General features: G+C 34.8%; 1 protein-coding gene across 7 annotated transcripts in view; it reads left to right on the top strand.

Annotated features, from left to right (window-relative positions):
- Window positions 1-12,821, top strand: part of NBEA (neurobeachin) — a 460,815-nt gene that overhangs the window by 121,681 nt on the left and 326,313 nt on the right. For all 7 annotated transcript variants that reach the window (XM_088067905.1, XM_088067892.1, XM_088067894.1 and 4 more), the window contains exons 11-13: window positions 1,707-1,815; window positions 4,182-4,334; window positions 5,076-5,244. In XM_088067905.1, the coding sequence (XP_087924031.1) occupies window positions 1,707-1,815; window positions 4,182-4,334; window positions 5,076-5,244 (431 nt within the window). The remainder of the gene's footprint in view (window positions 1-1,706; window positions 1,816-4,181; window positions 4,335-5,075; window positions 5,245-12,821) is intronic.

Genomic DNA, 12,821 nt, shown 5'->3' with positions numbered 1-12,821 from the left:
TTAGATTCTTATTTTAGATGACAAATACAGTAGACACTTTTGGTTGGGGTAAGAAAAAATTGATGCATATAATCTGAAGTTGATGTGACAAGCTTGACAAGCTGTTTTGATAAAAGCTTTGGAATACTGTAAATACATATTATCTGTGTACTTTTATTCCTGACACTCTGTAGAGCATTTTGTATGTGCTTTTAGATGGATTATTATGACCATTCAACAATGAACAGAGACAAGACACTATTTCATGCTCCCAGCATGTGCTTTGGCTTCTCTGTCCTTTTGCACTGGCAGCTTTACTCATCAAATAGAATAAATCTTGTTTTCCTCAGCACTTTGATTATTTTTTGGTGCTGTTGTGGATTAACCAACTCAACTTTTATTTCAAAGTAAGAGATTCAATTTGAAGAGCAAGTGAACATTTAGATGACTAGATACTCTGAGAAAAGTTGCAATGTATCAAATGCAGATTGGACATTTTCTTTAAGTCCCTTTTTCATACCTGCAAAATCCACAGTTGTCACTCTTGCCTGTGCCCACTACCTATGCAAGAACTTTTGTAGTTGCAGACACTTGTCTGTACAGCTAGGAACTGTTACATCTATTTAATTTTTAGAAAAGGAATAATGATTTTATATATGAATTGTATATGCACTACAATATATTCTGTCATTTACCTTTTTGAGATATTTGAAAAGTAATTTTAAATACTTTCTGTCACAATTTTTTTTCTTTCCCCCTTTCCTCTGGGTTTTTCAGCAACAGATGAGTGTATTTTTGTTTTATTCTCATCACCCAAGAGTCAATTATGATTTATTTTCCCTGTGGTGGGTTGATCTGTCATATGTTTCCACTGCTGGTTTTCATAACATAGTTTCACTTTCTTGCCAATTCCATCCCATGAAGTCTTTCTTATCTCTTGTGTTTCTATACTGTAACCTTTTCTGAACACTTTCCCTCCCTGTACTTTCTAAACACTTCACTTGAAGATACTGCTGGGATGGGCTGTTGGGTGATTTCCTTGTAGCCTCTGGAGTCTCTCTTCCTTTCTAGTCAGAAGTTAGACTTTCCTCACTGGATGAAAAACAATCCTTAACCTTTATTTGGTCAGGCAAATACTATTCTCATGTTTGGCCTTTAGAAAGTTCAAAGGAAGCTCTCCTCCCTGCTGTTCCACTGTGGTTTGTGGGCATCATTGCCTGTATTTATGTTCAAACATTTTATGCCTCATTTGTGTGTTAATAGTGACTCTAGGGACTGAAAGTGTGGAATGAGGACATACCTAGTGGCCACAAACTTTGCTGTTTAGAATAGTTAGTCTGAATAGTGAAATGTTTGACACAGCCCCTGCCTGCGTCGTTCTAGCACTGTCAACGGGACTCCACTCAGCATCTTCTGCCTCTTTCAGCTGCCAAAACATTGGCTTGAACTGAAAGCTCCAGGACTATTTAAACATGGGATAGTCATGGTCAAACCAGGAGTACTGACTTGCTTGTGCTGGTGTACTGGTACTTGTTTGAGAATGAATTCCCACTCCCGCCATTGTAATATGTGAAAAATCACTGGAGAAATTTCTTGAGAGGAAAAATAAGATTTGTATTCTTTTAAGGAATTGTTCACCACCTTAAGCCTATTTCTGTTTACTTAATAGCTGGTGATTATTGAGAAAGCAACATTTTTAATCTGAAAAAAATCTTCTTTACATGCAGTGCTACCCTATTGGCTTTCTTGGTTGAGCTTCTTAAGAGTTCCGTAGCCATGCAAGAACAAATGCTTGGTGGAAAAGGCTTTCTAGTCATTGGCTATCTCCTTGAAAAGGTATGTTTGGAGGATTTTTATCTTTGTTCTTAGTATTTCCACTGTCATTGTGGTACTTTCAATCACTTGGCTTAAATGTCTGGTGGAATAAAATATATTTGTGATACACGTATTACAAATTAAAAATGTTTTATAAATTGTCTACAAGAGTCTGTTCATCTTCCTCATCCTCTTACATACCAGTATTGACCAGAATCAGTTTTCTCAAGGTGGTTCTGTTCTCTTATTTATGTTCTTACATTAAATCTGTTTGTGAATCACTTTAAAGTATTTTCATTTCTGCACTTTCTGTCCCCCCAAACTCACTTAGGAAATTCTCTTGGTTCTAGTTTGTACAGAAATAGCAGAAATGTCATAACTTAGATTTATTTTTTCATGTGTGAGTAGGTTAATAAAAGTTAAATTAATCTTCTGTGACTCAATTCTGAAATTCTTTAAATAGTTGCCCTGTGTTTTGAAGAAGAAAAACTGTAACAAAACCTAATTTCTGAAAGAAATAGTTGCAGAGGGCATTCCCTGTACTTGCTTGTTTTCAGGAGTGGTGAGCATTTATCACAAAACTGAGGTTCAGTTGTCTGGGGAACATCACCTGCCTCCCTGCCTCATGACACCCTGTTACTGGGGTTTAATAATCTCAATAATCTGAAAGCAAACTACTGCCAACTCTACTAATATACTGGTGGTCCTATGACTGGAGCTCATGGCTCTGGCATTCTTGGATGTCTACTACAGGGCTTTTATTACCATGAGGTCAGCATAGCAGTCTTTTAAGCAGAAGATAAAAATCATAGTATCACCTTTCAAAAATGCTCTGAATTTTGAAGAAGAATGAGAAGTAGTTTCTCTCATTCTGTTTACTTTGTTCTTTGTGGCTAGGGAAATACCTTCACTTAATACATAAAAGCAGATTTTCTGTGCTTCTGTTTTCACTACTAGGCAAGTGTGATTTAGAATTTCAAAGAATTAGCCTAAGGTGGTGTTTTTTTCCGAGGGTAGGTTTTCTTGTGCCATAACCAGAATGAATTTACAAAGTTGTTGGCTTTGGTTTGGTAAGTTACAGGCAGACCTGTGATCCCTCATGGGTGGCTTTCTCCTGAATAGAGCACTGTGGTTTACACACATGGAATACATCAATTAAGAATGTTATACACATTTATTTTTTTTAAAAGTTTGCATGCTCTTTTAATTAACACCTGCTATGTTCATTAGACTTGGGCATGTGAATAGTTAAAGGATTTCCTTTGATCACAGCATAATTCTTAAAACATATGTTGTTTTCTGGATGTTTTTTACATTATATTCACTTAGATGCAGTATTTTTGAAAGAATGTATTCTATTTTTTTCAATATATGCTTATATTCTGTTGGCACACATGGTGGGAAAAAATCATTTTGTTTCCTAGTCTCAATTTTATTATTTTTAAATTGTCTGTTGTATCTGTTGTTCATTTGCATGTCTTCAAATACTTCAGAGAAGACAAAGAGCTTTTTTTTCTTAAATCTCCATATTCCCAGACCATACTTACAGCATTAAAAATAATTGAAAAATATAATCATAGAATCATTTAGGTTAGAGAAGACCTTTAAAATCGAGTCCAATTGCTAACCCAGCACTACCAAGTCCACCACTAAACCTTGTCCCTCAGTGCCACATCTACACACCTTTTAAATACCTCAGGATAGTGACTCCATCACTTCCCTGAGCAGCCTGGTCCAGTGCTTGACATTTTGTGGAGAAGGCAAGGAGAAGGATGTTTAGAGTTTTTTGCTATTTATTAATCTGTTAATTAGTATAGAAAGAAGTAAAAGTCCTCATGCCACGCTACTACATAGGAGCAGGTCTCAACAGTGATTTTACAGCATATGCTATGAAACTGAAAGAGTACTGAAATTTGAGGAAACCATGAACCCAGCTCCTTCGAACACCTACTCAAGTTTAAGAAACAAATGCAAGTCTCTCAATAATGTGCGTTTGCACACTGAGACACCCAATTTCAATAAGACACTTCTTTAATTTAAGAAGAAATAAGGACTTCAGATGAAGTAGAAATGTAGGATCCTGACTGGATTCTAATCAAATGAAAACAAACCCAACTAAGCAAAATACCAAAAAACAAACAAACAAAAAAATAAAGTTATTCGTGAATATTTTAATGTGCTAAATATATCCATTAGAAAGACCATTAATAGTGTTAGAAAGTATAAAGCACAATCTGCCTTTATATTAAATGACATCAAAACATGCAAGGCTGCATGTACTTACTAATGATGAGCCAGGTGAAAATACTGCTTCGTAGTTCTGCTATAATTATATTAATGAAGAGTTTTTCTTTATCTTTTTATTCTTTCTGATTATTTTCTCCCAGTCATCTAGAGTTCATATAACCAGAGCAGTTCTGGAACAATTTTTGTCATTTGCAAAATATTTGGATGGATTATCTCATGGAGCACCTCTACTGAAGCAATTATGTGATCACATCCTTTTTAATCCTGCTATCTGGATACATACCCCTGCAAAGGTAATGGTATGCTTGAGTAATGTTATGACTTGCCTACAACAAAATTAAATGCCTGTATTCTTTTATAACATTCTACTTAGGTTTTTGGTTTTGCTCTTTTGGGTTTTCTTTTTATAAACATGTAACGGAAATGATTTTTAGATCATGAAGTCTGTACACTGCTTAACTATATACTCCAATGTCTTTTATAATTTTTTAAAAGCAGTTAAATTATTGCCTAAGGTCCTGTCTGATTCTATGAAAAGACTGCTTCAAGAAACCCAGTTCCTTTTTCAGTGATTGCATTACATTGTTTTCCTGCATATTAAGCATAAAATTTTGTATTTTTAATTGCAGGCAAAATGTGTTTTGTTACAAATTAACGTAAGCTCTCATTTTAATTCAAACCATGTATTCTAGTTTGATAAAATCTCTAAAATGTTATTGCTCATCTCTGGTAATAATGAATTACTTGTTTTCCTAAGTAATCATAGTTGAGATATGCAAACCAAAGTGAAAAGTGGCATTGTCCTAAAAACTGAAAATATATACTTCTCGTATAAAAAGTCAGAATAGAAAACAAGCCAGTATGTTTATCGTTACTTAAGTCATTCCTAGGTACCAGTGCAGGCCTTGTCCTAACCAGCGTTGTAATTAGTCTTCCAGTTTTTTATATCATATCCAGAGTCTATTCTAAAAAGACCCCTACAATTTACGGTTACTGATACAGAGATTTATGTGGGCGACTGTTTCATTCCTCAGGTGCAGCTGTCTTTGTACACCTACCTGTCAGCTGAATTCATTGGGACTGCTACAATCTATAATACCATCCGCAGAGTGGGCACGGTGCTGCAGTTAATGCACACGCTGAAATACTACTACTGGGTGGTCAATCCTGCTGATAGCAGCGGCATTACTCCAAAAGGATTGGGTAAGTGCCACACCTAAGGAGGAAAATAAAAGCATTTCTCTCATAGGAAGGTTTATGATGTAAATGTCTGAAAGCTCCTTGGATCTGTTTAGCAAGAAGGTAAATAATTGGCAATAGTTGATACCAGAGGTCATCAGTAGGAGGACTATGGAAGTACTTTTTGGTGTATCATAAACACATGCTGATAATTTATGTTTATATGTATTCCCAAAAGATTCCAACTCTGGTCTCCAGTCATGTACTATATACTTATGTGGGCATAACTTAGGAAATATATTAAAAAGATTGATTTTTTTCTTCCTCTGTAATGAAGAGGAAATATTACATGTATTTCATATGCCAAAGAAAGCTTTGTGAGGTTTGAGTCATTAGTAGTGTTAAGTGACCTTGAAAACAGAGTGGAAACTTCCAGTTCTCGCTGCAGAGGTCTCTGAAGCTGTATTTCCAGTTCAACAATATTTTTTCTCTGTCATTATAAAATAGAGATTTATTCAACTTTGCTTAAATTGATTCACTTAGCTTAGCAGAGGAGGTACTGAATGACAGCACCAACAAAATGCAATAATGGATACTGCTTGAGCACTGCATGTTACAGATGTGTATTAACCAGAACAAATCATTCTAATCCTATACATTCTGGCTGTAATGCCATTACGTTTAGCTAACTACTTGTGTAAAGCAGGAAGGATTTGGTTGAAAGTCCCTGAAGAAATACCTGATAAAGGTGAATTTATTAATTATTGTTATTGTGTAAATATTAATGTCATGCTGACAAACTGAATAACTGGGGAATGTTTCTAGTACTGCCACATATCCAAATATTCAGGAGTATTACATATCTAACACATTAGTTATTGGAGAATTCTTATTTGTAAGTGAGCTGCATGCATAGGGGTTTTCCTCAATATTGTTTTTTTTAATAAATAAAACCAGAAGTAACGATTCTTTTCCTAGATTAGGTATCCTAATGGGCAGTGAAGGTGTTGAAGGTCACAGAAAGAGCTGCTCTAGGATGTTGGAACACATTCATAGTTTTCTCAAAGTATTAATATTAGATGAAGAGTAGTCTTAAAAAATTATTAAAATTTATTTTAAAATACTTAACAAAAGCCTTCTGTTCTCTGTTCATTTACACTAAAGTTTGAAATCCTAGATAATGAAAATTACCTGTGGTAGGTAGTTAGTTAACTTGAAATCTATCAGTGATAAATTATATTATCCACTTACACTGATTCTGGATTCCTGCTGCCAAAATAGAATTAACTTCTTTTTTTGGTGCCTGCATTGAGGATGTCTCCTTCTGACCTAGATATCTGCTGATTATGTACAGTGGAGTGCAGGAGTCAGTTGCCTTAATACAGGTTTCTAGCATCATTTTAGTCTCGGTGGGGCATCTCACCTGCCTCTCGGAAGGATGCAGGTTTCCTGTGTATCCAACACCAAATCTGCTTGTTTTGGTAGATATTTTGTATACTTTATGGCATGACAACTTACAATGATAAGTATGTTTAGGAGGCTGTGTCTTACCTCTGTTGACAGGCACTTGAGAAATGCTTTGTTTGAAATGTAGTTGCTTCTTAGACTGCGTTGCCTCTATTGGTTAGATCTCCACTAACCTTGGTGGAAGGTTAGAAGCTGGTCTTGTGTGGGAACTGCACTTGATGTCTGAAATTAGGGTGAGCTGAATCCTACCCTGGGAGTGGCTTTATGCAGATTCATACTTTCAGAGATCTGCTCTGTTGAGGTTTACGCTGCTGTGCTCCTTTGGTACAGTTTTACCATCAGACAAGTTAACTGTATCTGAGATCAGTGAGGAATTGGGATGTTCAAAACTCAGATGATCAGCTAATGTACACTGTGTTTGTCACTGTTGAATACCCAGCTGTTATGAGGTGAAGTTTTCAGGTGTCAACATTTACAGCTAGATAGAGACTTGGAAAATTCCTCAACTAGCTAGAGAGTGGAAGTTTGAGAATACAGTCTACTTGTTATGGCTGATGTTTTTTTGTTTTTTTTTCTAGTATATTTATTTAAATTTTAAAAAAATCCTGTTCTTCTGTGTTGCAATGCTACTACCTAACAACACTTTGAAAATGTATTGCATATTACAGATTGCTTCCTTCTGGCTAGGTTTGCTCTTTGTGGAGTCAGTGACATTTCTTTCTGTAGGAAGCATGGATTGTTTTTATCTTGCCCAGATCTGTCTCTTTGCTGTTAGCTGTATTTTTTGAGTATTTGTTTGCGTAATGCTTTTGGATCTTTATTTATCAATAACGGAGGGGGCTGCAGGTAGGCACTCCTTGAGCTTTATTTCCAGTGTCAGCCTCAGGACAAGCTGAGACACAAAAGATGTTGAAAGCTCATGCCATTACAACAGCAGCCAAAATTCTCTTGGTTACAATGCCTTTTAAAAAACTTTCTAGCCAGTAGGGTAATGTTAAAAGCTTAGAAGTGTTTGCTTAAGTCAATCATTAAAACTGCACATACACTTTGCTTCTAACAATGTTTGCTTCTTGTAGCTTAAAAACAATGGATAAAGCTTCATTATTAAACTTACATTTTTTTATTATCTTGCTTATCATATGTCCTAAGGCCTGCCTTTACACAGCTCAAAAACACAGCCTTATTGTTTCCTGTCCTTGCAGGTCTGTATTCTTGCACTCTTCCATTCTGAAATCTGTTTTCACACAGCTTCTGAGAGTTTTCTACCTTTTTTATTTCCCACATAATACCAGTTGCATAGCCTCAAAAATATATAATGTATTCACCAAAATCTGAACAGAAGGCATGAGGTACAGGAGGATACAAAATTAGGAATGAGAAATGAATCAGTTAACTCTAAATTAAGTACAGATATGGCTGGTTTACATCCCTGCCTTTTCTTTCATTCAAAGTATAGTACATTCTCCTCTCATTTGTGTCGGTTCCAGACACAATTCTTTTTTTTTTTCATCTGGAAGGCAACCAGGTCAGTTCCTGAAAAGTAATCAGGCAGTGTAAATTAGTGACTGCTTGGTGTAGCAGTTTGAAAACAAAAATGAAAATTTCTAAGGCCTTCATGCAGTAGTTGGGAAGGTGTTTTATAAATTGAGGCCATGCATGTTTTTAAAAAACATGTGATCTACTATATCTTAATTTTCTCATTTTGTCTTTAGTTAGATTTATAGATAAATTTGACTTTTTGAAAGTTTAATGTCTTCTTTCTTCCTTGTTCTCTGTCCTCTTCTTCTTCCCTGCAGAAAGCCCTGTGTAATTGATAAAGCTACAAAGTAGTAGTACTTATTTTTCTGTTTTTAAGAGTGGCTTTTCTTGTGTTGCATTGAAGAATGTCAGCCTATCAGAGAGGTGGATCAGTGACTTAGCAACAGATATCCAAACCCAGCACAGCTATGGAGTTTTCTCCATGCAAATCAGCACTGGGGATTTTTTTGTTACTACGTCACAGATAGCTTCTGCTTCTGACTAACAGACCTGTAATAGCTGTGGTGATTTGCAAGCAAATGACTGTGAAGATGTAATAATTGCTGAAGTGATGGGTTGCTAAATTTAATTTCATATTAACTTCATTTCATAAAAGGTTTTTTTATGAAATCCACGTTAGTTGCTAACAATTGATAAAATTCCTGAAAATAATGTTTAATCACATAATTATCAATCAAATAATCAAATAATCAAATAATGTTAAAGATGCTTAATCACCTGGATATTGCATCACTTTTCATTACCAGATGGGTTTTTAACATTGATGCATGTCTGGCTGATTCAGACAGCTTATAGTAATAGAATACAGTCCTAGAAGTAGCTGTAGTTATTACTCTTAAGGCTTTTTTATTTTCACCTCTGTTTTCAGCATCCCATAACTTCACCAATCTCAATAGTTAAGAAAAAGTAACTCTTCCAGGATTTTGGCTTTGTGGTAATTTTTATTAGCCTGCCTGCAGCCCCTACTGCCAGAAAGTCTGTAATTTGTTGAAATGTAGAATAATGTATAAAAAATTTTGTTAAAGTAAGAAAGTTGCAGTGTAAGAATACAATTATGTGAAAGTTAAAGTTGCTGTGTTATAAGTAGTATTTGATATCTCAAAATGGAAGAATAGGACTAATTTTCTATAAACATTAATTTTAATGTATGAAACAGAAAAATGTCATCATGTGAGTAAATTACAGCTGAAATTCTAGGCTGACTTGACGTGAGACTTTTCATATTTGGAGAAGACTTTACTCATGCCATTATCTGAAATTTGACTGCATGTGCTAAAGTGCTTTCAAATAATTTGCTGTCGTATTAGGAAGTAAGCTTATTCATGCAGACATTTTAGTAGTGTGATGTTTTCTTGTCTTCTAGGCATGTCATCTTTTATGTGGAGATACTGAAACACTTTTTTATATTAGTAGTTTGATTTACTATTACATGCTGACAATTACTCTTCTTCAGGGTTTTATTGCCTTCCGCTGTCTTAATAAGGCACAAAGTGGGTGAGTTTTCTGCAGTGACAGTTTAGTCACCTTATTTTAAAGCCAAGGGAGCTCAATATTGAAGTCTACCATTTGGCAAATGCTGCTTTCTTTTAAAAGTGAAAGCTTTTCTTTTGCTTCTCCTAATATGGGAAGTATAAAAGCTTTTTAAAAAATTGATTTTAATAAAAATTTTAAGAGGCTCACATACGTATTTTAAATTTGGTTTTGTATCTTCTCTTACTGTTTTCTGTTTCATGCTGGTATTCCTTCTTAGATTCAGAATACTGAATTTATATTTGTGTTTTCATTTCCTTCTGAGGTACTGGAAACACTGTTTCAGAGTGTAAAAGTATCAACTTTTCCCATAATTATTCTTAGTAAGTTTTGTATTTTAGATGTAGATCCACACAGGGGACACAAGTTGTCTGTTTAAAATTACGAGTTACACTTTTCTTCTGGTGTTGTTTGTTTCAATTTTTTTTAAAAACAGCTTAAAAAGTCAAACTAATTTCCAAAGAAAAAAATCTAAATTTTATTATTTATTTTTCCATTTGGACTATGGTTATAGCTGTTACCTTGATTTGCCACATGCACGCCTTTAATATTTTGTTAAATCATACAGAATAAGGATAATAGGATTGCCCAGCTATTCCAGTATCATACACAAAACAAAGCAGACAATGTAGTGAAAATTATTTAAAATTTATAGCTGTTTTCTGTAATTATATTATTTTATTTTATGTTGAGTTGGAAGGGACCCATCCAGTCCAATTGCTGGCCCTGTATAGGACACCCCAAGAGTAGCATCTTGTGCCTGAGAGCATTGTCCCAGCTCTTGAAGTCAGGCAGGCTTGGTGCTGTGACCACTTCTCTGGGGTGTCTGTGTTGTATGAGGGAAATGTGCATTTAAGTTCCCAGCTACTGTGTGGTTTAGTTCATTCCTGAACTGAGTGGCCAATCATTTCTCTCTACTGCTGTTTCCTTCAGTGTTCTTCACACTCCAACTCTCCGTGAGTACTACCTTTATTAGTAGCATCATGTATCCTTACTGAGAATCTGTGGTGGTTAAAGTACAAGTTACGTCATGTTAAATAGTTTTGAAGAACGTTTTTCATGTCCAATATTTTTGAACATAATCTGTGGAAGTGGGAATTACAGAAATTATTGTGAGGAGAAAGTAGCTATAGTTTTTCTTTTTGTAGATAGAAAAAGTTCCATATAGTTATTTCAAGAGCTGGATTAGAGAGGAAATCAGTTCTTGTTAGATTTGCAGCAGAGAGAAAATCAGGTGCTCTGTGATCCACATATCATGTGATGTTATTTATGTGTGCATGGAGATGAGATTCTGCTATCTGTATCATGTTTTATTAATTTAAGGAGTAGAAAAATCATGCTTTTTACATACTAAAAAAAAATAAAAATCAAAACAGATGAAAAAATGTTATATTTGGCTGTTGGTAGAACTGATAATACAATTTTATTCCCAAAGACAGAATTGGAAATCCTTATTTTTGTTATTCAAAGCTCCCAATCGGTTGTGGTTTTTTGTTGTTGGTTTTTTGGGGTTTTTTTTGAGGGTGGATTTTGTTTTGGTTTGGTTTTTTGGTCTTTTTTTTTTGTTGTTTTTTTTTCACTGCAGTACTGTTTGTACTTAACTCTGTGAATATGTTTACTTATTTCCTCTTATTTATTTCTGGTTTATGGGCCTATAATTTCTCTATGCTTCAAGGATGAGCTGGATAAAATTATAATTTTTTTTTCATTTATTTTTGTCTGGGTAAAGCTGGCTAACTCTTATTATGAGTGTATATTTTAAAAAATCTGACGCAAATGATGGGCTCTGTGAAAAATACATACATAAAGAAATCTAAAAGCAGGAAATGCTTTAATGACTCATCCTTGTGTGGGATAAGGGAAGCATCCTTTCTCCTTGCCAATTAAAAAGAATGTTACTATTTTGTATTAGGGATTTATGGTTGCTGTACCAGATCTTGAAAGGATTATCTTCATAATTGATCTAATTTGAGATTGGTTTTAGTCTTTAGCAGCGCTGACTATCAGTGTCTGAGTGATGATGACACTGAATTGTCTATATGCAGTGATGGGCACAAAGATTAATAGACAGTAAAAAAAATCTACTTGTCTTTCTCTGCCTCAGTATATGTGTAGATAATGTATACTTTTTTAATTGTGTGATAAATGACATCATTGTTTGGTCAGTAATACATTTTTCAAAAAGTCTTCAACTAGGAATGAAGTAATTTAATTAGCAATGAAGTAAAAAAACTATAGTGGAAAATCTGATTTAGGTATCTTTAGAACTTCCTATTTAATTCTATTCAGTCTGTGTCAGATGATCATTGCATCATATTGCTGCAGTCGTTTCTTCCATTCTTTGTAGCTGTCTGGTGGTTACATAGCCTCCAGTTTCTCCAGCCTGTCCTATTTCTCTTTGCTAGTCCTATTTTAATTTCTGAAAACAGTGGAGTCTTTTGGGTAGCAGCTAGTCCCCTTTTTCTGATTCTAGAGCAGTGAAGCTTCCTGACCCAACTAAAAGGCAAGGAATAAATAGTACTAGCGGACTGAAGGGAAAATTGCACTTTACCTGCTTGGCATAGCCTGCAAGCAACAACTCCTTTGGTAGCCTTTGCATGTTGAAGAACCCTTTTCAAGGTTGTCACACCTCTCCAGGGAAATGAGTGGGTGGGTACATGAAGAAGGAGTAAAAAACTCATGTGTTTTTGAAGAGGTTCCCAGTTAAATTGGGATATCTTCTTTTTGACATGTCCTTACAATTTCTGTTACAGAAATGTTTTGCAGACCTCCCCATTGCCTATATTCTGTTTCCATAATTACAGTCTTTCAGAAAAGATAAAATGTCAATTTTTTTTTTAGTCTTGGTTTTCAGATATTGTCTGATATTGAATCCCAATTAGGTGTAGGAGGAAAGAGGGTGTAGAAAGAAAGAAACTTCTGTGATGCTGTTAGGGAAATTGAATCCGCATTTAAATTAAGGGGAAAAATAGCTAAATTATATAAAAATATTATATTTATATATTTATTAGATAAAAATAGCTTGTTGATAACAAACACTCCATTGCTAAAAGTTCATGCAGCAG

Source organism: Pseudopodoces humilis, chromosome 2 (assembly GCF_049639895.1).
Source record: "Pseudopodoces humilis isolate 2021_Gansu_Grassland_sample_001 chromosome 2, ASM4963989v1, whole genome shotgun sequence".
Taxonomy (NCBI): domain Eukaryota; kingdom Metazoa; phylum Chordata; class Aves; order Passeriformes; family Paridae; genus Pseudopodoces; species Pseudopodoces humilis.
Note: the sequence above shows the minus strand (reverse complement) of the source record. Positions and strands in the feature narration are given on the sequence as shown.